Raw genomic sequence first — 26,691 nt, 5'->3', positions numbered from 1 at the left:
AGAAGCATTTTTAAATATTGAAGTACCATTATGTGAAAAAAAAAAAGAATGCTACACCTATTTTAGTGTTCCTGACAAGGCGTAAGGAGCGTGGTAATAGTCCTCCTGAAAAATGAAACCCTGATAATTGGCCTCAAATATGCTATTTCTCTCTTTTTCTCAACCTCAGCTGTTTATCAACTTCACTTTCTCTCTTTTTTTCCATTAAAACCTTGACATGCAAGTGATTTTTTTTTAATTTTTATATTTTCTGATTTTTTTTTTCTGTTCGGGCAAGTGTTTTACACTAATTTGCAAATCTGCTTGCCCGATCGGGCAAGTGATTAAAAAAAGTTGTGTAGCACCCTGGTTTATGATGGTGCCTCAAAAAATGCTTAGCTTAGAACGAATCGACCATTAATTAGGCCTGTATTTGTCACTACTGAAACGTTTGTTTGGAGAATAAAAAAAGAATGAATAATCTACATGTTCTTCACTTCTTGTGAATGTGTTGGTGTGATTCAGTACGGTGTGCGTGCGTTCATAAATAAACATCAACATTTCCGAGGCCTGTAGGCTGTATGTCTTGCCCCTGACCCGGAAGACAATTCAACCTGTCACAAAACAGTTACAAAACGTAGTGATGATGAATGATGATAATGAAGTAATGATAATGAATATGATATATAATACAGTAATTGAAATGTCGTATTACTTGGGGCCCTCCCCAAAGTGACATTAGTCATGCGATTAAAAAACAAGACGGACTGTTGGCCAGTCAAAAATTTTGCGGACTAGCCAAAATTGAATCTAACTGATCTGCCTGGCTAGTTAAAAAGTTAAGCGCGACCCCTGAAGAACCATTTTTCATTTCTGATTGTAGAAAAAAAAAACCCAACGTTTATTAGTATTTGATCAACTTACGGAGCCAAATGTTACAGCTTATCATTTTCGAATGTAAAAGCAAACAACCGACATTGGTTTCAGCATCTTACGGAGCTGAATGTTATCTTTATTCATTTCCGGACATGAAAGCAAACATCCGCTATTTATCTTAGCATCTAACTGAGCCGATTGATACCGTTAATCATTTCTAAATGTAACAGCAACAATGTGTTATTTTTTAGCATCGTATGGAGCATGATATTACCGTAATTCATTTCCAAATGTAAAAGCAAACATCCGACATTTATTTTATTATCGTATACGGAGCCGAATATTACTGCTGTCCACTTCCGAAAGTGAAATGAATCATCTGACAATTATTTTAGCAATGTACTTAACCGAATGTATACTGTTTTTCATTTTTGAAGGTCAAGGCAGAGATCAGACACTTAGCTAACCATATAAAACGCAGCTAAATGTAACTGTTATTCATTTTGAAATTTTATAGCAAATATCCGACATTTATTTTAGCATCGCATGGAGCAGAATGTTACTCCCATTCAATTCCAAACGTTAAAAGAATAAAACAATCATCTGACATTTATCTTGGCATCCTCCGGAGCCGAATGTCATTGCTGTTTACTTTCGAACAAACAGGCAAACATCCGGCATTTATTTTATCATCGTACGGAGTTGAATATTAGCTATTTCATTTCCAAATGTTAAGTCAAAATCGTACATTGATATCACCATCGAACGCAGCTGAATGTTACTGTTATTCATTTCGAAATATAAAAGCAAACATCTGACAGTCATTTTAGTATCGTATAGCCCGTATGGAGCAGAATAAATACTGCAATTCACTTCCGAACGTAAAAGCAATCATCTGACATTATTTTAGCATCTTCCGGAGCCGAATGTTATTACTATTTACTTTCGAAAGTAAAAGCAAACATCCGACATTTATTTAATCATCGTATGGAGTTGAATACTATTGTTATTCATTTCCGAACGTCAAAGGGATCATTTGATATTTACTTCAGCATCTTCCGGAGCTGAATGTTATTGCTATTTACTTTCAAACGCAAAAACAAACATCCGGCATTTATTTCATCATCGTACGGAGTTGAATATCATTATTATTTATTTCTGAACGTCAAAGCAAACATTCGACATTTATTTCAGCATCTTTCGGAGCCGAATGTTATCCTTATTCATTTTCGAACGCAAAATCAAATATCTGACATTTACGCTGTTCATTTCCAAAAGTACAATAAAACATCCGTCATTTGTTGTTTTGTGTGTGTGTGTGTGTGTGTGTGTGTGTGTGCCCTGGTTTTTGTCACCACAGAACCCCAAAACAAATGAATTAAAAAGAGGCGGAGATGAATATCATTATTATTTATTTCTGAACGTCAAAGCAAACATTCGACATTTATTTCAGCATCTTTCGGAGCCGAATGTTATCCTTATTCATTTTCGAACGCAAAATCAAATATCTGACATTTACGCTGTTCATTTCCAAAAGTACAATAAAACATCCGTCATTTGTTGTTTTGTGTGTGTGTGTGTGTGTGTGTGTGTGTGTGTGTGTGTGTGTGCCCTGGTTTTTGTCACCACAGAACCCCAAAACAAATGAATTAAAAAGAGGCGGAGATGAATATCATTATTATTTATTTCTGAACGTCAAAGCAAACATTCGACATTTATTTCAGCATCTTTCGGAGCCGAATGTTATCCTTATTCATTTTCGAACGCAAAATCAAATATCTGACATTTACGCTGTTCATTTCCAAAAGTACAATAAAACATCCGTCATTTTTTTTTTTTTTTTGTGTGTGTGTGTGCCCTGGTTTTTGTCACCACAGAACCCCAAAACAAATGAATTAAAAAGAGGCACACTAACGACAAAAAGAAAAATGGCACGTCTTTGATCACAGGGGAGCGACGTCAAGAAGAAAAGGGGCAGGTGTAAATTGTATGGCCTAGAGAATATCGTTTTCTGCCACATTCTGGGGGCATCACGACCAAGAGCATCGACGGCTAATTTTCGAGGTCTGCTCAGATAATGGCACGCGAATTTTATTTGTTACGATCAAGAATTCTTTCTTGCCAAATCCGATAGTAGTATTTCATGTAGATAGCGTCAAACACGGAAGGGAGGTAAGTTTCATGTCATAATTTTAAGGAATACGCGGTCAAATAGAGCATGTCAGTGATGTGCTTTCCGTGGAACGCTCGATAACCCTTCCTAATTTCCGCCTTTTCATTCTTATTGTACCACAACACAAGCACCATTTTATAGCCTCAAATACGATGGAGAGTTCATTTCCCATTCGCAATTCCAAGGTACACAAGCACTGTAGAACGCAATGAGCATTCCCTTATTGTGTGTACACTGTGGATAGATCGTTCAAAAGCGCGTTTTGGAGGAGTAGAGTCGCAATTTCTTTAGTGGATTCGCGAACAATAGCGCACGATCTTTCCGTGGAACGTTCAAGAACCCGTCCTCACTAAATCGGTAATGACTTTGTTCTTGCCCGTTCCGCAAACAATAGCGAAATTTCCGTTAGTTTTCCAGCGGAACGGAAGGTAACGCGCCTTTTGTTTCATTTAAGTACCCCGTTCAGAACGCGTTCAGAACGCGAGCAGAACTGCAGTGACTTAATTCCCTGACGCCTAAGCACTTTTTGTTTTTCAAGTAAGTAGATTAGTTTCATTTTAATTGATACCTGCACTGGAATAAAAAACAAACAAACACAAATGGCCGCCAAAACAGTCATAACCTGTCATGGTGCAGGGGTTAATAATGAGGCATATCCCTTTCATGCAAGTGCTCGATAAATGACCACATGTGGGCCGGTCAATTGGCCAGTTCTCTGGACTTACTTTCTGCCCTCCGACTCTGAGCTGCTGGGATTCCAGTCTTGGGTGCTCTGGTAGCCCCCCTCTCCCATCAACAAATCTTCGTCTGGCGGCGGTCTGGGTACCTCCTTTACCTTTTTCACAAAGTCCACTGGAAGAAGGAGAAGGAAGAAGAAGGGGGCAAAGGTATTAGAGGTGAAGTATCATGAATTAAGCACAGTCATAAAAAAAATTGTCAAACACACACACATACAAAGAAAGGAGAAAAATGTACATGATGCAATCAGTTGTAATTATCATCATTCTCTTTTCATTCATTTCTTCTTCTCATACATGTGCAATCCTCATAATCAGCATGACATATGTCTAGCCATTACTGTATTCTCTTTCTCTTTTCTTTTTCTTATTTTGCATGTGTTTCAAGTCCCATCAGTATCAAATGTATGTTTGTATTTTACTAGGTGTTTTGCATTGTGTGTTCAATAACAGTCCGTTTCTGTGTAACACAGCCCATAAACTGACCAGTTTCCACCCATGAGCAAAGGTGGGGGAAAAAATGAATAGATAACTCATGGGTAAATTCACTGATATGGAAAAGTAAACAAGCATCTATACTACACGCAATTTTTAAAGTGATGCACCTGGGTAAAAAGGAAAGAAATCTAAAGATGAATGCACCTATATAATGACATTTCTACAAAAGAAAGAATTATCCTCATCTCACCCAATGTCAAACCACACAAATTAAATGCAATGTATGAAGTGTATCACTGAATTTATCCATCTTACTGTTTATTTCTGATGCTGGCCTGTCCTTCTGGTCTGTCTTCTTTGACGATACTCTCTTTTTCACATTCACTGGAGGCTGCAGAGACGAGGGTAAAAAAATTAGATTTCATGCATTACAACTAAAGGCATAATTTCCCATTTGCAGATGAAACAAAAACCCAGCATTAGTGCTTTAAAATAGTTCTAATACGTGAGTTAGGGATAGAAACAACCACTGTAAAAAATTTGAATCCGTACAATCAATGTTAAGTGTTGTTAAATACACAAAATGTGAACAGTAGTTATAACAAAAATGTTGCCAGACTAAACCGTCAACAGTTACGGTTTATTGAGAAAAACACTGATATCTCCTTATATTTTAGGCTTTATTGCAAAAACGTTATATGGTAGGATGTTTTGTGATACAACAAACCTACTCATATGCATCAAATGTGATATCTTGAACATTTTTTAAATCACTGCTCCCAAAGGTAAACTGGACCTTTAATAGAAACCATTGAGCATCACTCAAAGCCAAAAGATGACTGACAACCACATTTAATGAAAAAAAAAAACCAACAACACACAACTGGACAAAATGTCATGACAGTCATGACCACTCAAATGTCAGTGAGTCATCCAATATAGCATCAACCGAGTACCTCTATAGAATTGTGTAGGTCATCAGACGGTGATATTGATTGCACAGTAGTCGTTCATTCTTCATATACACACACACAAAAAAAAAAATAGTAACTTCACGTTTTCTTCACAAACATAGCACATTTTCTCTATGACCATATAGATGAACTGTGTAAGACATATTATCATAAGTAAACATCCTTCTTCTCCTTTCCTTTCCTTCCCTAAATAAAACAAAAAACAAAACAAAAAAGCCAAATCATAAGTGATGGAAAAATCTCACTTTTGTTCAATTCTGTACAGAAGAAAAAGGAATGTCTAAAAGTTAAATAGAATACACTCATAATCAGAAAACAGACTGTTCCCAAAATTTCTGCAATAACGATAACAATGTGAACACATCAATCATATCACAATTATTTTGACCTTTCTATTGATATTATAGTTCATATGAAACAAACACACACTGGAGGTATTCGCAAAACACTAAGGGAACCCCCAAAACCCCAAAAAGGACAACCACAGACACAGTCGCTACTGTTGAATCTGGACTCGGTTGAGTGGGAACATAGCTTTAATGGAATGATATCACACGGATACTTCCTCTTTTCAACATTATCTTAACAATGCATGCCCACAAGGTTGCTCATTGTCAGACATCTGCACAAATCAGAAGCTTTGTGCATATTTTGTTGTACTGAAGGCAGCAAATTCAAAAGATAAGAAGTTTGTTTTCAGCTAAGAAAGAGACTGTATTGGTTTGACACATCCCCCCCCCCCCCCCCCTTCCATAGGCAAATGGAACTGCCTAGTCTTTGAACATTGTCAATGCATATTCATAAGCATAGGGGGAAAAAAATGTTATCTGGCATTCAAATCTTATATGGATATCATTCCGGCACTCATGCGGCGAGAGTATCATTAATGATAGATACGGCGCATTATAAATGTACTTTATCATTATTATTCTTATATTCCCCTGAGCACGCAGAGATGATCCACTTGATCGACCTTGTTCCTACCTGACACACTGAAGTTAATGGAATACACTGTGCATGAATTAGCTGGTGTCATGTCAGGCAAGCCTTTAGACAGGCTTTCTGGCTGTTGGGAACAACCTGTTTTCTAGGCTGGGCTAAACATGACAACATGTCATTAAACCAGCCCACTTGTTGTGCCAATGCAATCTGGACAGCAAATCTGCACTGGTGGTCCTGCATTTCTCCAGAGCAAAAATGTGACCGCCCAGCTCAAAACCTACAAAAAGTTGCAGATTAGGATTCTCAGTAATGGACCGAAATATGTTATTTGCATTGATCGGCTCAAATTCTTAAAGGTGTCTTATCCACGAGAGTAATCTTTTCTCTACCTACGTATATAGTTGAAATTTGGCAGCTTAAAAGAAAACTAAAATCGAGATATCAGCAATTTAGTCTGGATCGTATTTTGGGGGACAGGCACTGATTTCACTGTGAAAAATAGAACATGTTTTCATTGATACTTTTGCACAGCATGCCTGAGATACCCTAATCTGTAAATCCCCTTTTCTTCCTTTTCTATGAGACTGCACATCCTTCAACTCTCTCTTGTGTCAATCACTTTTTGAATGGGTTAGGATGGTCCAGTTTAACAAGTTACACACCATCTTAAAGCTTGAGCTTACTCTTTTCTGGTATGCCATGTGGAAAAGGGGAAATTCATTTGGGCCTACTTTTGGTGGGTTTTGAGCTGGGCGGTCACAAATGGACCCCATCCCCTCCCCTACTCTCCCCTGCCCTCCTCCCAACCCACCTGGTTGTCTAACCTCCCCTCCCCTCCCCTGCCCTCCTCCCAACCCACCTGGTTGTCTAACCTCCCCTCCCCTCCCTTGCCCTCCTCCCAACCCACCTGGTTGTCTAACCTCCCCTCCCCTCCCCTGCCCTCCTCCCAACCCACCTGGTTGTCTAACCTCCCCTCCCCTCCCCTCCCCTGCCCTCGTCCCAACCCACCTGGTTGTCTAACCTCCACTCCCCTCCCCTGCCCTCGTCCCAACCCACCTGGTTGTCTAACCGGTCTTCCTCATCATCCTCGATGGGTGCGTAGCCCGGGTTGGCACTCCTCGCCTTCTCCAGGAGGTCCTTCATGGTCTGTTTGGTGAGGTGGTTGCCATTGACGTACGGATTCTGCGGGAGGGAACGGATTGTATAAAATACAGAACTGAATCAAGCCACTAGCAAGAGGCAGGCCCCAGCAGGGGAGCCTTGGGAGTCCCCAGCGAGGGAGCCTCAGGAATCCTGTCCAGATTTCTTACATGAACTATGCAATGTAAATAGATGTTGACTTGTATTGATTCATAATACCCTGATACCAATTACACGGTCAAAAAGACATTTAAATGTGTGTTATATATTTTACAATCATTTTTTCTACTATTTTCCTTCAGATTATTTGGACACGGCCACACACACACACACACACACAATATAATGCACACAGAATAGACTCAATGCATGAATGCAAATCTTGGCCATTATAAGAAATAATATCTTGCCATTACAAATCTTTTCGTCAAAAAGATACTGTAACTTCCACATATAAAGATTAAGTCCATACTAACAAAAATTTGGATATTCCCATCGAATTACACCATCCTCATATATTATCCATCTTGCTTCATTTTTTTTTTTTTTAGGGGGGGGGGGTTGCTCTTCTTTTTTTGTTTTGTTTTTTTTTGGTCAATGTCTGCTTCAGTACTCGGTGACGTCTTACCTGAAGTAGTTTGCTCGCTGTGGGTCTCTTCTTTGGGTTCTTGATTAGTGCTGTTTTGATGAAGGACTGGAATGAATCCGACCATTTTGACTTGTCTTTCAGCTTCGGAGGAACGAAGTTGCTCTTTGACATTAGAAAGAGTGCTCTGGAAGAGGGGATGGGGCAGGAGAGGAGAGGATGGGGGTGATGGTGGGTGAGAGGATAGGGGATGGGTGGGTGGGGTAGCAAGGAGAGAAGGAATATTGTTAATTCATTTAATACTTCAAGAAATTTTACCATTCCTTTAACATGACCACATTGTATATACAGAGGGCCATTTTCACTCACGTCATCTCCCATGTCTAATCTGGATATGGTCCACATGAAAAGTGCAGAAACTGGACTATTATCGCTACTGTCAGCCAGCACATCTTACAACATTCTGGTCTCTGACATATTCCCCTTTTAAGGAAATGTTGGGGAGAACGAGCTTTCGCTCATGCTGGACTAACACTGTGGAATTCACTTCCACATGAGCTGAAAGACTCAAGCTCCATAACGTCTTTAGGAGTAACCTAAAATCCTATTTGTTTGACAGTGCGTTTTGAAGACAAACATTCATGTCTTCTTTTTTATCTTCTTCTTTTATGGTATATGTATTTTCAGTCTTTTTGCTTTGGTGCAAAGTGTCTTGAGCATTTAAACAGAATGGAAAATGGCACTATAGAAATGGCATTATTATTATTATTATTATCATTATTATTATTATTATTACAACTACAACTACTACTACTACTACTACTACTACTACTATTTTCTCCTTAAATCATGGCTGTTTGTGATTGGTATATCAGTCAGTCTACAAAGTATGGAACACAACTGTCTAAAGTTTAAAGAAAAGAGAAAAACATTCCACTTATTGTGAATCTTCTCTCTATGACAAGTTTCAGAATCTCTGCTTGGCCTTGGACCTACCTCATTGGATGAAGGTCAAACATGGGTGGTTGCAGCTCTGCTAACTCAATGGCAGTAATACCTACGGCCCAGATGTCACACTGCATGGTATGAGAAAATGATAATAGTTTACACACACACAAAAAAAAACCCCATCCAAGTGCAATTGAAGATTCAATTGACATCATATGAATTTATGAGTGGGATGTCAATGGCTGTATTTCTTGATGATGCTTGGACTTAACATTCTGACAAATCCAAGCCCTGTGTAGTAGAACTAGAAAGGTGTCATCGATTCTCGGTTCTGCCAGTGCACAGTTGACCTTTAATGATTTTCTTGACGTCAATCCAACATTACTTGGAACACTTCATGATACACGACAACTGGTCATTTAAATTGGATCACATTGATAGGAGAAAAAATTTTAAAAGTAATGAGTTGTAGGCCAATACAGTGACAAATGACATACTCTCCAGCGAAGAGTCAGCACACACACAGCACAAGACTTTTATTGGAAAAAGTGGCATGGACATTACAGTTGCAGACATTTTAATCATCCATATCCAATGGAAACACATCTACGGTCTGGGCCAGAAGTAATAATGCACATATTTGATTGGCAAGTGCGACCGCTTAATAAACTGCTTTCAACCCACAAATGCTAGTAAAGTACAAAGTGTATGACTGACAAACTGTATGTTTCAATCCCGAATGACTTGACAAACCAATCACACACCCGAAAACATTGACTTGTAATTTCCTGACTATGCTCACGTATCAATTACCCTAATCTATTATCTACAAATTTGACTGAACCGAACAGTAAACACGAAGCCCCATGGTGCATCTTCAGTACTGTGCAAACAAGCACATTTGAGGAATTGAATCCTAATTGAACTTCTCACTCTAAACATGCAATGCTAGCATCAGATGGACAATATCAAATCTCCCTGGAGACTGAAAAGTATTCTCCACATCAAAAGGGCTTTTTACACTTGTAAATTTTTGCTTAGTCCCGTACCAACGGTGGGGCTAAGGGGGGGCCTGAATAGCCCCACCGTTGGTACAGGACTATCCTTAGCCCACTTTCTGTATACACTCGTTTTTGCCAAAGTGGGCTAGCCCCACCGATAGTCCGGTACTATCTGGCCCTGCAAAATAGCAGGGTTAGCACCGCAATTGCGGTGCCAAGCAAGTGAGTGTAAACAGAACGAAAAAATAATCCGGGGCTAAGCGACGGAGACGAAGTCCGACCCCCACTGACCAATCAGAAACGAAGTGCTGCCGGTGCGTGCCTGTACGTGTACAGTGCACAGCGTAATCATGAATATTCATGTGGTTTGGAAAGTCCGGGGCTAAGAAATACGAGTGTAAAAAGGTCAGTTTTCTCCTTAGCCCCGGACAAGAGATAGTACGGGACTAATTGGCCAGTGTAAAAAGCTGAAAAAATTGGTACGGGACTAACGACAGTCCTGGGTCAGAGAAAATCCGGGGTTAAGAAACACAAGTGTAAAAAGGGCTATAGAGTATGATGGAGTCGTGACCAAAGTATGCAATCGTTTTGTTCCTTTTCTGATTTAATTCACAATGCAAATGTTACATCATGCATACAGTTGTAAATGCATGAACACAATAAGACACTCTGAAGAATACCCAGCGGCTGGCTACACTCCACCTTCCAACTAATATCTTGAAGTCGGAGGTGACCTCTACTGGAGCATGGAGATCAATGATATTTTCCTGGACTCTTTACAAAAAATTAGTAAACATTTTCCTCAAATTCTGCAGTCAGGTAAGGAGAACAAATAAGAGTTTACTTGAATAGCAAAGTCAAAACAAAACACTGATTTAAAAAACAACAACAATAACAAATCATACATGCAGAGCTGCAGATGATTTCATGATCTACACTGAAAAGAGAAATTACACCTGGTCATGATAGCCAAAGAGGTTTACTGGTGCATGAAATCTAGTTTATTTTCTTTCCTACAGCAGTTGTTTACACACTGTCCATTCAGAAATCCTACCCGTATTGTATGGTGATCTATTGTTATTGCATACATGAGAGATGAAGAGATAAGAAAATCCTTGATCCAAAGAATAATACCACCTTTTTTTTTTTCAGGCAATATGCACAACAACACAGCAATGGGGGGGGGGGGGGGGGAGAGAAATAGGGGCAGGGATCAACAAAGGGGACTCTATCAAAACACACCCCTTCAATTGCCAGTATGAAAGGCGTTTTGAGCTCACTCCTAATACCATAAGCTGAATCATTCCATGATTCGGACTCGACAGTGCTTACATGAAAGCTGGAAAATTGGTTTCAGCAATAATCTCCCCCCCCCAAAAAAAATGTACCAGTTAAATCCTCCAAACAAAGATGAAATGTTACCAAACAAGAGCAATAACTGGTTGATGTCTATATATGTGTATTCTCAGTAGTGTTTCACATTTGAGCTCAAACTTTGTAGCTCTTGCAGCAAAGAGGAAACAATATTCTCTGAATTTGTTCCAGTTTTCTCTCCATTCTCGTGATCACATTTGCCTGAGGGATAAGAGGCCTTTGTATCTTGTAGCTAATATCGAATTGCATGAATATGTCGTAAACATTGTGATATACCTAGCCGTTGCCATGGTAACTACCTCAGGAAACTGGTGACCCGATACACCTGGCTTCAAACAAGCTGAATTATGACTTGACTGTCCTCAGGCCTTGTTATGGTAGCTTGCCCATGATATCTAAGGATATAAGTTACAGATTAATCCAACTGGTCCTGCTTACAGGTCTGCCAACCCCTTTAACTTAAGATCTAAAAAAAATATGCCAAGACTTAGAAAAAAATACAAATATTTTGAATGCAAAAATCATATTCCCATATTAAAAAAGAAAAAAAAACCACACACACACACAGAAAATTGCATGTACTGTAGGCACCTACAGGCTACGGCAAATAAATATATGGCAGTTTTGCATTCAATATACTTCACCTTGATCATTTTTAAGGAAAAAGGCCTAAATAATTCTTAAAGGACAAGTTCACCTTCATAAACATAAGGATTGAGAGAATGCAACAATATTAGTAGAACACATCAGTGAAAGTTTGAGGAAAATTGGACAATCGATGCAAAAGTTATGAATTTTAAAAATTTTTGTGTTGGAACCGCTGGATGAGGAGACTACTACAGCTTGTGAGTCATATGCGTACAACAGTATAAAGAAAATGGAAAAGAAAATGCAACATATTTTCACTTTTTTCGCATGATAAAAGAGCTCTTGACTTGCCTCGTTCTAAAGGCAGGGGGAATAATATTGCCCATAACATTTGTCGGTAACGAGTCAGGGGAATGTGTACTTTTTTCAAAAGATGGAATTTTGTGAAATTCTCTTTATATTTTCCTTATATTGCTGTACGCAAGTTATTCATACACTGCAGTAGTCTTCTCATCCAGCGGTTGCTGCACAAAAATTTTAAAAATTCATAACTTTTGAACGGATTGTCTGATTTTCCTCAAACTTTCAATGATGTGTTCTACTAATATTGCTACATTCTCTCAATCCTTATGTTTATAAAGGTGAACTTGTCCTTTAAGGTGTTCATGAGCATCATGAATTTGTGTAACTTATTGTTTGACATGCATAGGCACACCGTGTTGCTAGGCATTGCATGGTTACGTGACTGCAGCAATGACATATGAATAAACATAAGGGCATCATGGCAATAAAAACACAACAACAAAACTTGAATGTCCCTTGTACGCACGTGGTGTGGAGGTGACCAAAACTTTGTGAAAACAAAGAGAACGATTATATATATCTTAAAGTCTGTAAACAGAGGCTAGCAAACAAATTCCAGTGGTGAAACGTGAACCCCCGTGACCTCGCAAAGAGGACACATTTCAGCAACCCCTAGAATGAAGAGTGTTGTTGTGTCATGGGGTTAGATTTCTGCAGGGAAGATTGATCACGCTGGGTGATAAGTGTCTACCAGTCCCCACATGACCTTGGGAGGCGCTTAACAATGGCCTTCATGGTTTGACAGACAGGTTTTGGTGGAGGCAGTTAACTGCTGACGAGATTCAAGCACCCTGCCACTAAGTTTTTTTTTTTTTGGGGGGGGGGGGAGATCCTCCAGACAAAAATTGTGTCCAACTTCCCTTCTATTTCAGGATTGTACGTAACAAATCAATACACGGCATGTGTGATGTTAAAGAGGATGGCTAGTAACCGATCAGTGGGAATCAGTTGGAATGCTGAGGGATGATTGTTCCAATCCTTGTGGGATTCATTTAAGAGTACATTATATATCTACTGTTGTGTGAAAATTATTTGCTTCAGAACGGTCTCATATTCAAGTAATGTGCAGATTAATGCCCCGTCACTGACCAGGGACGCTTACCTGGAAACATTAAACTGCACATTACTTCAATATGAGACCATCCTGAAGCAAATAATTTTCACCCAAGAATAGATATATAATGTACTCTTAAATGAATCCCACAAGGATTGGAACAATCATCATCCAGCATTCCCACTGGTTCCCACTGATCACTTACTAGCCATCCCCTTTAAGGGTTGCTACGTAGTGTGTGAAAGTCATAGTCAAGATTAACTTTTTTTTAAAAAAATCTTTACCAAGGAAAACTATGACACACTGATACTTGATATACATGTAATATATTTTAGCCACACCATTAGTTTTGCCACAGAGACAAATATCAGTGCACATACACACATTGATTCTAATCCTTGGAGGGGGGCTGCCTTCTCTACAGTAACAAATTTACATTGGAGCTCTTGCAAATGTCATGAATCATAGAAAAATATGACATTTGAATATATCAGCTTTCCTTTCTCATATACAATACATAGGACAGGATCCACAGCGAACTCCCCCCCCCCAAAAAAAAAAAAAAAAAATTGCTAATTCATCAAGACTTTTTATCATATCACATTAACACTCTGAACGCTCAGCCACTTTTTATCAATAGACTCCTTTTAAACTCTGATCTTTATGAATAAGACACCCACAATGAAAATAATGAACATGATAATATAAAGATATTAACAACAAAAACAATAAAAGCAATAACAATAATGATATTGGAATGCACAGCTTGATAAGCCTAAAAAGCCTAGCTGAACAAGGTAACTATTAAAAAGGAAAAAAAACCCAAAAAACCTTGTGATGGCTTTTCCCCTGAAGCATGGCGTGAAACGCACTCCTGTTGGCATCAATGAGCATCAGGGGTAGCCAAGCGCTACTCATTATTGCACATAAATGTCGAATCTGGAAAACGGTGGTTTTTTTATGGACGGGCAGATTTCTTTTTTTCGGGGTTCGCGAAGAGAAAGAGACTGTGCTACTATTCATATAAGCATGCAATGCGCACGAAATGTATCTACACCAAGCTTGGAAAATCTTGCTGTGCAGGTGTACCGCATAGATATATTCACACATGAAAATACTGTGAAACGACATAGGGACCCACCTCATGCATGAGCAATTATTTTCTTTACGATTCACTGCACTTTCAATTTACGCACATAACCCACGTCAGTATTATGGAATAGTGATATATAAACTCCATCTCACTGTTGATGGGGGGGGGGGGGGACTGTAATAATTTCAATAAAAAAGGATGACATGTTCTCTTTCTATTCTGTGTTTACACTTCTACTCATATTCCCTGTAGATTTTTAGTTTGTCCCTTTTACATGTGATGTTAAAAATTTGTGTGTCCAAAATTTGTGTGTCCCTTTGCTACCCTGAAATTTAGATTCCTTTCATGGATCATATTAAAGCTGGTATGAGTATATTGTAGAGGTAGATAATTTAGACTTATCCTACAGACTGGAAACTTTTATATAAGGGGAGGGTGAAACAATACTATGGGCCTAGTTTTCTAGTGAATTTATTTGGACCCAGAAAAAATTCCAATTGTAAATTTGTGGTACAAAAAGGGAAGTGTATTCTGGAGTGACATAGGATCAGTTTTTCATTTCTTTCTTGAAAAAAAATGATGGTGTATCACCATAAGATTTCATACATGATGATGGGAGAAAATATTCTTCAACCATGTAAAATGTTGTGATGTTTGCAAAAGGGCAATATGACTTTTGATGGGCTCAATTTCAAATTCCTTGGTATGATGCCAAGAAGACAACTTTACCCTCTGTGAACCACAGACAAAGATGGCACTGACACATTGTAGTGTACAATCATGTTTAGCTGTAGTAATGACAGGTTCTATACACTCGTGGCACTTCAATAAAACAATGATACACAGCTTGTGTGTCAATGAATTTCCCTCCTGAAAAAAAAAAATCAAAGAGAGAAAGTGAAAAAAGAAAGAAAGAAGAGAAAGCAAGAAAGATAGTAATAGAGAAAGCAAAGAAAAAACAGGTGACTAAAAGGTCAAACGCACTCCAGCTAAAAATAAGTTTGATGAGTCATACAAAAGCAGGTTGCTGCTCCCTTCATTGTGGTAGCCCCCAAACCACTCGACTGTTATTTACTCCCCGCTCTCCCCGTCCACTTGCTCCTCATTCACGGCTCTATCTGCATGGATACGTCATATCTCTACCATGCATGATCACCAGTGATTACAGATCGTGATGTTAAAGACAGAGTCATATTATACAGTATGTCTCCCCACCCCCCCCCCCCCCCAAAAAAAATACTTGCAATTGGATTTTCGCATTGATAACTTCCAATATGATTAAACTGTCTAAATGCTACTTAAGGGTCTTAAAATTTAACATTGTAACAGATATATTTTGCAGAAAACCCCATTCAATTTGGTTTTTGTGGTCACAGAGAACTATGTATTGTAGTAAAGCATGTCATGGGTCTGATTCTTCCAAGTTTAGCACTTGGATACTCTTGGAACTGCATAATGTGTGAACACAATGGACAGAACTTGGAGGGAAGGGATCCCTGATATGCTCTACAAAACTCCTCATTTCTCTTTGACCACTGAAACAAATCAGATGAGGTTTTCTGTAAGACGTGGGTAATAAGTCATACGTAGTTTCATACCCTGAAAATTGTAGTTGGATTGATTCACTACTTTTAGAGTAATCATTGCAGAGAAATGAAGAAGGAGGGTAAGGGGCTAAGGTTAGAATGAGGATGGTTCTTTAACAGGAACAAACCCATCATATCTTGAAAAATTATGACATACCCGGTACACTACAATCATAATCAAAACCATATCTTAAAACATAATGCCTCCGGCGACGCTTCGTTGCTGAGACATAAAAAAATCATGATATATCCAGTACACTACAATGTATTTGTTTTAATAGTGCACGGCTTTCATAATCACAGGGAAGTAAATTGGACTATAAACGTTGAATATTTTTGCTGCATAAAAGATGGATGCCTGAAACATGCAAAGAAAATGAAAACGAGTTCACAACTTGCTTTCAAGATCCCACCTTGAAACCGCAAGAAGTTTGATGAAATACTGCCACACATAACACTCTTATAACACAAGAGTACCATCTACATGGCTAAACTGTCAAAACTGAGAGATGATATAAGATTAGATACCTCTATAAAACTCACACACACACACACACACACACACATACATAATTGTGAAGTGGTAATGAAGGCAATAATCTATATGCATACTCTGAAATGGAAGACCTATTAAATCAGCAGCTCACATTATCGTGTTGACTTTACAGTATAAACTGAACTGATACATGTAATTATTCAATTACACAGGTACTGAGAGTAGCTTTGATTGCAACATGCACATATTTGTTTTCTTCTTCTGGTTTTGGCTTGGTTTAGGCTTGTTGTTGTTGTTGGTTCTTTTTTAATCAGTCATCTTTAATCAGTCATCTTACTTATTTTTCACACATACAAGGGCTAGAAAATTCTCTGCACCTATTCATATTTCTTGCCTAAACCCGAAACTGCGAGACTAGATGCACATTCAAAAAGTTACTACAAATAAATTCTCTATCAGTAATTCAATTTGTCTGCATCAATTGTCTACATTTTATATTTCCTATAGAAAGGCACGCAGTATTTTAAAGAATCAACCAACAAAATCAAGTAGGAACAAGATTTTAATAGCTTGTTTCTCCTACAACTGTAGAATATAAACTAACTTCACAGGGGCTTTAAGGAATAAAAGTTTATATTCCTGAGCCAAAGTTGATAGCTTACAAAACTGATTTACGAAGAAATTTTCTTTCTGCCATATACTCATTTCACAACTTTATTCTATACTTTGCATTCAGAGCTGAATATGATCTTTATACTACAGTGAGTCTCTAAAGTACACATAATATGTTGCAGTTAGGCATGCACTGGTCAAGACATGTAACCTGTTGCTAAACACCAAACTAATTCTTAATATCTTCAACGATGCTCGGGTAATGTTCCAAAGGGAAAGCCATACATTTTTGGTTTGGCTTTGTCTTCTTTCAGTGTTTTGGGGTCTCTTTCATCTGCAGCACAGAAGCACAGAATGCAGAGCTGAGGTTGTTAACCTCCAATAGTTGCTGGAAATTCAGACAATGACCCCCTACACTATTTGCCCAACACCTCATACATTTTTGCTCAAACATTACATCAACTAAATTCCTTTCCGGGGGGGAAAAAAAAATCAAACACCTGCATTCATTGAAATGCATATAGAGACAAAAAAAAAAGAAAAAAAAAGAGGGAAAACTAACAAAAGTAGCGCAGACATTCAAAGATATTGTCTGGCATTATTTCGCAAACATCTGCTGAACAGTTGAGAAATATTGGACGCCGCGGCATTGATTACAATGGCATGAGTAATGCTCCAGTGAGCCCAGTTTGAAAGTGTGGCGCATCTTTCGCCCTCATAGGTCAATGACCAAGCCTCCTGCTCAGTTGGAGTTTTCCTCCAGGTCCATTCTGATGCCAATTTGTTTGATCAAACTCAGCTATTAAAGGGGAAAAAATAGGGAATGTGCGGTTCCCATGATAGTCAACATGTCAGTAGTGTTCTTTTTCTGTCCAGACAGCTTTCAGCATTATACCAAAAAAACAAAAACACTAAATATAATGGATAGCATTTAGCCATGAAAAGTTAACGGGAGTATCCTTGTTTGCACACATCATTCACACAAAGCAAGAAGTAAATATGATTTAAAAGTGCAATTATTCCACATGTGTTAAATTTGAGCTTAAAGGGGAAGGCTAGTAACTGATCAGTGGGAATCAGTGGAAATGCTGGGAGATGATTGTTCCAATCCTTATGGGATTCATGCAAGAGTTCATTGTATATCTATTGTTGTGTGAAAATGATTTGCTTCAGAACGGTCTCATATTCAAGTAATGTGCAGATTAATGCTCCGTCACTGACCAGGGACGCTAACCTGGAAGCATTAAACTGCACATTACTTGAATATGAGACCATTCTGAAGCAAATCATTTTCACAGAACAATAGATATACAATGAACTCTTGAATGAATCCCATAAGGATTGGAACAATCATCTCCCAGCATTTCCACTGATTCCCACTGATCAGTTACTAGCCTTCCCCTTTAAACTGTCTGTCACAGATAAACGAGATACATCACACAAACGGAATAGCAAATGGGAAGGATGGGAAGACAGGATTTAAGATAAGAAAGTTGGGAACTTATTCAAATTTAAAGGACAAGTTCACCTTCATAAACATAAGGATTGAGAGAATGTAGCAATATTAGTAGAACACATCATTGAAAGTTTGAGGAAAATCAGACAATCCGTTCAAAAGTTATGAATTTTTGAAGTTTTTGTGCAGTACCCGCTGGATGAGAAGACTACTGCAGTGTATGAATAACTTAGATGTCACATGCGTACAACAATGTAAGGAAAATATAAAGAGAATTTCACAAAATTCCATCTTTTGAAAAAAGCACACATTCCCCTGACTCGTTACCGATAAATGTTATGGGTAATGTTATTCCCCCTGCCTTTAGAAAGAGGCAAGTCAATTGCTCTTTTATTATGCGAAAAAAGTGAAAATATGTTGAATTTTCTTTTATATTTTCTTTATACTGTTGTACGCATATGACTCACAAGCTGTAGTAGTCTCCTCATCCAGCGGTTCCAACACAAAAATTTGAAAAATTCATAACTTTTGCATCGATTGTCCAATTTTCCTCAAACTTTCACTGATGTGTTCTACTAATATTGTTGCACTTTCTCAATCTTTATGTTTATGAAGGTGAACTTGTCCTTTAAACCATTTTGCAAAATACTGATATTTAATAGTAACAACAACAGTTGCAAAGTGATGATGTCACAGCCTGACAAGTCTGCCGCTGACATACAAACACCGACATTAGATCTGATTAACTCATTCACCTATTAGTAACTGAGATGCCCAAAACCGCCCATCTTATTACTCCCCGAAATGCCCGAAACCATCCGTTCGTGTGTGTGTTTTTTTTATTAATAGCTTTATGCTTTACCATTTTTATTTTCATAAAGAATGTATAATCATGTGATTTGAAAGGGGTCAAAAGTCAACAAAAGTATGTCAGAATTACTTTTGTGACACACAATTTTCTCGGTAAAGCCTTAATAGGCTTTCAAATAAAACAAAACTTTTAATAGACATAAATAAACATGCAGTGAGCTATTTTACATAATTTAGAAAGATGTTGAAATGAGAGCAACATTGCTATACCTTCCAGGGAATCATAGGTCATTACGTACAGAATCTTCAGTTGCTACAGGGTTAAATGAATAAAGCCTCTGTCACCACCACATATTTGCTGGCTAGAGATGGGTTGAAAAAAAATTGAAAAGGGTTGGTCTGATATTGATTCTTTTCCCCAATTTGAATTATTACATTTTAACCAATACCACAGGTTTTATATGATGGTTACACATGTGTTCACTGTATACATGGTTACTTGCTAACAATAATGTAACATATTTACATTTCTTATTGCGTACAAGACTTTGTGAGATACGTTCGGCGGAAAGTCCAATTGAATTTACATTTTTTTATCGCGTACAAGACTTTTGTGAGATACGTTCGGCAGAAAGTCCGATTGAATTGCCAATCATGATCATTGTTTCATTGCCGTTTGACATGTCAGGTAACATGGCGACGAAGTACTCGAAAGAAATGAAGCCACAAGTTACAGAGCAATACCTCCATCGACATTACTGTCTTCTCACCAAGGAGCATGCATCCTCTTTTTTTTTTCCCCCTCTCTACATAAAGGGGGGGTGGGGGGGGGGGGGGGGGACAACCAGCCCCATTCAAGCTGGGTCACACACAGGAGGCAAATGGCTCTGATATTTACTGAGCTTGATGTATAATTAAACAGTCACAGCGGACGGGTGCAATTAACTCACTGTTTTCATTTTGACCTGACCTCGCTTTCCTCTTGAATGAACACGTTTCGCACGAAAACCGCTAGGAAAGTGTCGCAGCAAAACTGCCGTAACTTTACTATTTATTCATATTTTTTGATAATTCAAACGGTTATGAAAAGTAAAAACCTCATTTTAACCTATCATTATGTTAACTTTTTTAAATAACGACGAGAAAATAATCCAAAATGGGGCATAACTTCACTTTCAAAACGGAAAATAATTGTCAGAAATCGTTGCTAAAATTTCACATTTTGACTTCGTGAACAACAAAAAACTTTCCAATATGTTACTAAGTATGTATTTCTTTCCGGAATTCTAAAATATCACATTCGAGAAGTCATGCGTCCGGATATGTCTGGAAATAATCGAAAGTGGTGCACTTTCTACCTTCGTTCCGAGCACGAAATTTCATAGTCATTCGCACACGGGAAGACAGGGTACAGTCCCACGTACCCACATCTTTGTCGCTCTAACGTCACCTGTACTTCAGTGCCGTACGGCACTGCTGTACTCTGATCGTAACTCGTACCGGGAATTCGTAGTTGTAATGTTACTTACTATAGTGCAGTAAAATCTGCGTTAAGTCCGAATAATCCAATGTCAAGAATTTGCAACTGCATTTAAATGGTATCATAGCCGAATATATATTCAAATTTTTGCTATATTCTTTTTAATAGGACAGTTCTGATAACGTAAGTGCTTGTCTTTGAGGTATAGCGAGGTCCCCAGCACACTGCTGTACATTGTACAATGTACTTATCGACACACCGCGTCCCACTCTCATAGCATGCATGTGCAGTTTACTAGGCATCCGCAGTAGCCACCTCGCATCGCACAGTAACAGTACGCTGCAATGCATCGACCAATCAGCTCGCTGGATCGAAGCAGCATGGGAAAGTTCATTCATTGCGCAAGCGCAAATCAGTTTTTCTTAGAATATGACGTCATTATTCTGGTTTGCTGCTCCAAGATTTCTGACAAGATACCTCATTTATTTTCACTTGTAACTTCAAAAATAGGTCTTCGGCAAAGCGAACAGGGCTACATTTACGTCCGCACATGTCTTATGAATATGTATGTCAAGTTTCATGAATATTAAGTGGTGCGTCCAGATGTGTCTGGAAATAATCGGACGGTAGTTTTCCGAGACAGAGAAACATGAAATATTGAATAACTTTAAAAATCCTTGATCGTTTCTCGTGATTTTTCGTATGTAGATAGAAATCATGATTTTACATTGATACTGAAAGTTTGAGCGATTTTGGTCAATGTATAGCGGAGATATGAGAAGGTGAAATTTTGGTGAAATTGAGAACGCCCGATTCGCACTGCCTCGGTGACGGTTGAAAATTCAAAACGTTTCGTGGGTTTCGGGGGAGTTAATTATAGTCGTCCGCTGCGACTGTAAATGTGTCGCTCACATTAACATCTCGATCTGCATTCTGAGTGAAAGCAAGGTGGCCGGGTGTGTTGGTGTGTGTGTGTTGATGTATGTGCAGTGTGCTTGTGTTTACAAGGGGGTCTATGGATGTATGTAAGGTGTGTGTCTGTAGGTGTGTGTCCCCTGGGAGGTTATTGACATTTCTACCCCTCTGCCCCTGCGTCTGCTGGGATGTCATCCACACTGATGTGTGGCCGACAGCAACCTCTTCACCACAATGGCAACGGCGCATTGCCCAGACCCCCGGCAAACAAATGCAGGGAAATCTCAAACATCAGGATGCACAGAGGGTTGCACTGCTCCAACAATTACCAGTTGCACGTTTCTGCTTTCATGACATGTGACTTAAAGGTTGGGTATAAAGTTATGGTATACTTTGCATATCAACTAGACTCTCAGAAAACATCATTATCAATGATTCTACTCCACAGATCTTCATAGCAACAGTAGAGCCTCAAGTACATTTAGTGGATAGGTTTTGTTTCGTTTCATTTCGTTTGCTTGCTGCTGCTTTTTGGGGGAGGGTGGTGGGTGGTAGCATCAAAAAAAAGTATTACAGAAATGCATTCTCCTTTCACATCATATGAAGGGAGCCAAAATAGAACATGAATGTCAGGAAGATTTCAGATTAAAATCCTGACATGAACAAAATTCTATTTTGGAATCACTAACGGAACAAGTGCCATCTACAGGAAAATTTTGACAGAAACTGTGAAATCTCATAAAACAGCAATGACACACTTTAGCACCCCCTTGCCCTACAGTTACAATTTAGAGAAATGTTTCAACATTAAATCCTTTACAATCACACACAAAAAGGGACAATAAAAGCAAGAGAATCATAGGCAAAGCTATATGTATCGCTATCAGTGGTTATCAATGTCAATACAACGTATATAAATACTGATTGTTGTGTTTTCCAAAAGTTAAATGATTTGCATGTTATCTCTTCATCTTCTTTTGTCTATTTCTCCTGCTCCTTTTTCTTTCTCTATTTACAAAGTGAATAGTTACTACGGTATGTACACCTATGGTGATATGTGCTGTAGAAATGTGGTTAATTAACTAATTAATTACACATAATTATACTAATCAATCATACATAAGTATGTCACATTTTGAAGACTAAATTACGAACATATGATATTTCACATAATGACAAATTGGCTAAATTGTTCTGGTCCAATATCCCCAATATCAGTGTTGGTGCTCCCATGTAGACTTTGCTAGTCATTATCAACAACGCTGGGCTAGACCTGACCAACTTTTCTCAACATGTACTGTTGCTGTCGAACGGGTACTGGGGGCTTTAAGATGCTCCGCAATCAACAGTGCCCAGGGGGACCCACTATGCAGTCTGTTAACACAGAGACAGCTGTGATGTTTAGCATTGCAAGTGAGGCAAGCAAGCATGCACGCAAGCACTCCGGCACGCAAGCAGGCAAGCGAGAAGCGGTCTCCCAGGTCCCCCCACTGATTGGAGGCGCTTCTTGGAAAGGGGTGTGGCAGGAGACATGTTACCACAGCCACCGCCACATCCATTCATCTCAAGCGAGCAAAGGCTAATGGAGCAATGTGAAGGAGGTCACGCAATCATTGTGGTAGTTCTGCCACAATTGATCCCATTTCATACAACTTATCCAATTTTGTCCCTATTCCCTGGCAGATCGCTCGACAATGAACCCTATTGATTATTCATCTGTTATTCTGTCAAATCTTTCCAACTGGATTCTGCTTGTGACTTGAAAGAAATGAGCTCTGACACATAAAACAGACATAGTAAGACCCCCCCCCCCCGCAAACAAACAAACAAAAAACAAAACAAAAAACAACTCTCCATTCTTCCCAGCTGTCTTTAGAGAGTGATACTATAATTTCTCATCATTGAGCTTTATCAATCTGTCTGCTTCAGCTGATTTTTTTTTTCTTCAAGCTAGAATGTACTGTATGCGCCATACATTCTAATAGCAAGTCTAATTTTCCACAAATCAGGACTTCCTGACAATTTTGAAAGTGTTTAAATTCGCGACTGGGAAGTACAACACTGAACAGAGAAATGCATGCATGCATGCATGTCACATTCATGCCGGGATCAGAGTTCATACTTTGGTATGTTTTAAATTTGTGAACAGCTCCAGCCTTGCGAAATTCATGAAAATAAAAATCTGCCAAAATATTTGGCATATAAAGTGCTCATCGAAGAGTATGTTAGCTGGTGCACATAACTGACAAAAGAAGACAGAAATAAAAAGGGTACTATTCTTCCTAGCCATTCCTGAAGAGTCATCATCATCATCATGAGTTCAAATGGCACACATACCAGGTACATGCTGATGTGACATGGATGAGCTCACACCAGCCTTCCCTATCTCTTGCCTGCTAGGATGCAGCTGAGCAACTCAGTCCTGCATATATCTTAGCGTTTCCAGTCCAAGTTGTTATTGGTCTTCCTCACCTCCTTTTTTTCTACCGCTTTCCCTTCAAAGGAAAAAGAGTCCACAGAGTGGGAGCGTTCGAGTGACTGTCCCCTTTCTTTATGTGACTAGCCACAGCTGAACCAATCTTCATTTGCTACAGTAAACCATCTTTTGTCTTATGTTTTCCAAATTTCATGCAATTTTTAGCGTTCTATAATACACTGTACACGCCATGTATTTCGCGAGTCTAAATTTTCGCGAATCGGGAATTCCCGACGATTTCGCAAGTGGTAAATTCGCGATCATGGAGTCCTGTACTGAACGGAGAAATGAACATGCGTACGTCACATCCACATCGGGATCAGAGTCAATATTTTTGCATGTCCTTAATTTCGCAAACAGCACCTGACTCGCGAAATTCGCGAAAATAAAAACATCGCGAAATATTCGCCGTATACAGTAAACACCACATTCCAAATGCATCCAACTTCTTGCAATCTGCCTTCATGGTATAAAGAGTCAAAATCTACATGTTTGATTATAACAATCATCTTAGAATGTATTATTCTCTCTCTATATATTTTTTGCCCATGTCCTTGACTTTTGCAATGATCCAATGGCGGCTTGTAGCTATCATTTCATCATGGACATGTTCAATAGCACTTTCCCCCGCAAGGTACAGTAAAACATGCATGCAGTGCTCACATTCTGAGCAGGGAGCACCAGTACGAATTCTGACACTCTCATAAACTGAGAGCATGGTGCAGGATAATCTTTGCATGAAAATGGCTGGTACTAATAATAACAGTTCAAAATCCAGTTTAGATAGACCGTTAGGTTTTGCTTAAAAAAAAAATCCATTTGATGGAAACCTTGGCGAGATGAGTAACAGTGTGTGGGTGGGGAAGGAGGAAAGGAGACTTTGAATACCGGGGAAAATTAATCGTCTACTTTATTTTGCCGGGGGTCAGGAATTAAAGCGTAGCACCGCCCATTCAACAATCAGCCTATGTTATCGCTCTACCCTGCAGCCTGGGCTGGCTGGCTGTCATTGCATCTTGATTGCATGGTGGGTGATTTTTCATGCCAGAGAACTGGAGACATTTGGAAAGAATTCCCCGCCTATAAAAGCAGGACCCATTCATTTCCGTATCATTCCTTGTTCCTCCACGTGGTCGCAGTTACTGGCACCGGCATGCCTTGCTTTCGTTCTCTAGAGAACTGAACAAGGATCTTGATGCCTACATTGTGGCCCGCCTGAAAAAGCAGAAGTACTTCCTGCTACGAGGCCAATTATTCTGACCTGCTTTGGCTGGCATCCCCCCTTTCCCTCATCACATGTTTGTGATCTAGTTGATAATACCGCCTGAAATGTATGCGTTAAATAGTTCTTGACATCTTCCAAGAACTTCCACAAAGTGCGAACAAGCACCCTTTTCACACAATACTTTTTGTAGCAAAATGATGTCAGTCAAAGGCATTGTTCCACTTACACTCATTGTAAATGAATTCAAAGAGCTACAATCCATTTTCAGTTGACTTTGATAAAAAGAGTAGAATCAGAAAGACAGGATGTTCTATCAATGTTGGACCAGACAGTTCAAGAGTTATACAATGTAGAGTTGCTGGAGTTTCCCATGCTTTCACAGAGCAGCAATGTTTGTTTTAATCACATGTGCATGATATACTGAAATAGATCTTCTTATGGTATGACATATATAATGTATACAAAGTCAAAGTCCAGGCTGCCAAGCCAGCAGGCTAGGGCGTCGTCTGTTATGTCCTTAATTTCCTCAAAGAAGATGAGGTAAGGATTATGTTACATTACCACACACAGATTCCATTGGTATATACATATGCACACACAAAATAATGATAACAAAATATTTTTGGGGTCAATCACTTGGCTAACATGACTCGTCATAATATATGGAGATTACGTCTGATGAACACAAGCAATGGATTAACCCCATGACAGATATGATAACACTTTCTTTGGGGAGGACGACATTTGATCTGAAAGTTCATCCACTCACAAATTAACCTGTGCTAACAAATTATAGTCGCACTTTTTAATCCCACATGTCCATATCCCTGTTGGTGCTCTTTAGTATACGTAACCTTTAGCAAAGTCTACACTTTTTGACATTAATTCCTTGTCTGGTAACACCATGAAGAACATATGTAAACTCGCATAAATCAATCATTTTGAATGCTGTACTTGTCATATTATCTGGCAATAAAGTTCACATCAGGAAAACTGCAACGGGTTTTTTACACTTTGAGATCTCACGTGGACGCACCTGAAAGTCGTAGCCTCCTTTCCTCTCGACGGCAGCGACCTCTGGCGCCATCCAGTATGGAGTGCCTATGAAAGACTTCCTCTTTGCCATCGTCTGTGTGATCTGCGCCGAGACGCCAAAGTCGGCTGAAACGAGTTAATAAAAAAAAAAAACACAATGAACGAGAGAAATGTTGCTTGTTTGCCTAAACCTATGCAATCAAATTATCATGTGTTGCCATATCATAGTCATTTCATGTACTACTGAAAGAGAAACAAGAAGAAGAAGAAGAACAACAACAACAACAACGACAACAACGTCATCATAAACAACAAAACCAAATCCTTTAGACCT

The 26,691-nt window shown here is 38.9% G+C and overlaps 1 protein-coding gene across 1 annotated transcript in view; it reads right to left on the bottom strand.

Moving 5' to 3' along the window:
* LOC139728998 (mitogen-activated protein kinase kinase kinase kinase 3-like) overlaps nucleotides 1-26,691 on the bottom strand; it is a 164,588-nt gene that overhangs the window by 66,804 nt on the left and 71,093 nt on the right. The window contains exons 6-11 of the mRNA XM_071639925.1: nucleotides 26,359-26,483; nucleotides 8,842-8,921; nucleotides 7,888-8,032; nucleotides 7,176-7,301; nucleotides 4,519-4,594; nucleotides 3,754-3,880 (exon numbers count right to left, since the gene is read on the bottom strand). Of these exons, the coding sequence (XP_071496026.1) occupies nucleotides 3,754-3,880; nucleotides 4,519-4,594; nucleotides 7,176-7,301; nucleotides 7,888-8,032; nucleotides 8,842-8,921; nucleotides 26,359-26,483 (679 nt within the window). The remainder of the gene's footprint in view (nucleotides 1-3,753; nucleotides 3,881-4,518; nucleotides 4,595-7,175; nucleotides 7,302-7,887; nucleotides 8,033-8,841; nucleotides 8,922-26,358; nucleotides 26,484-26,691) is intronic.

Source organism: Diadema antillarum, unplaced genomic scaffold (genome assembly GCF_040938485.1).
Source record: "Diadema antillarum isolate AM-2024a unplaced genomic scaffold, OU_Dant_1.0 seq00000209_RagTag, whole genome shotgun sequence".
In the NCBI taxonomy this organism is placed as follows: domain Eukaryota; kingdom Metazoa; phylum Echinodermata; class Echinoidea; order Diadematoida; family Diadematidae; genus Diadema; species Diadema antillarum.
The sequence above is the reverse complement of the archived record's forward strand: the minus strand, read 5'-3'. Positions and strand labels throughout refer to the sequence as shown.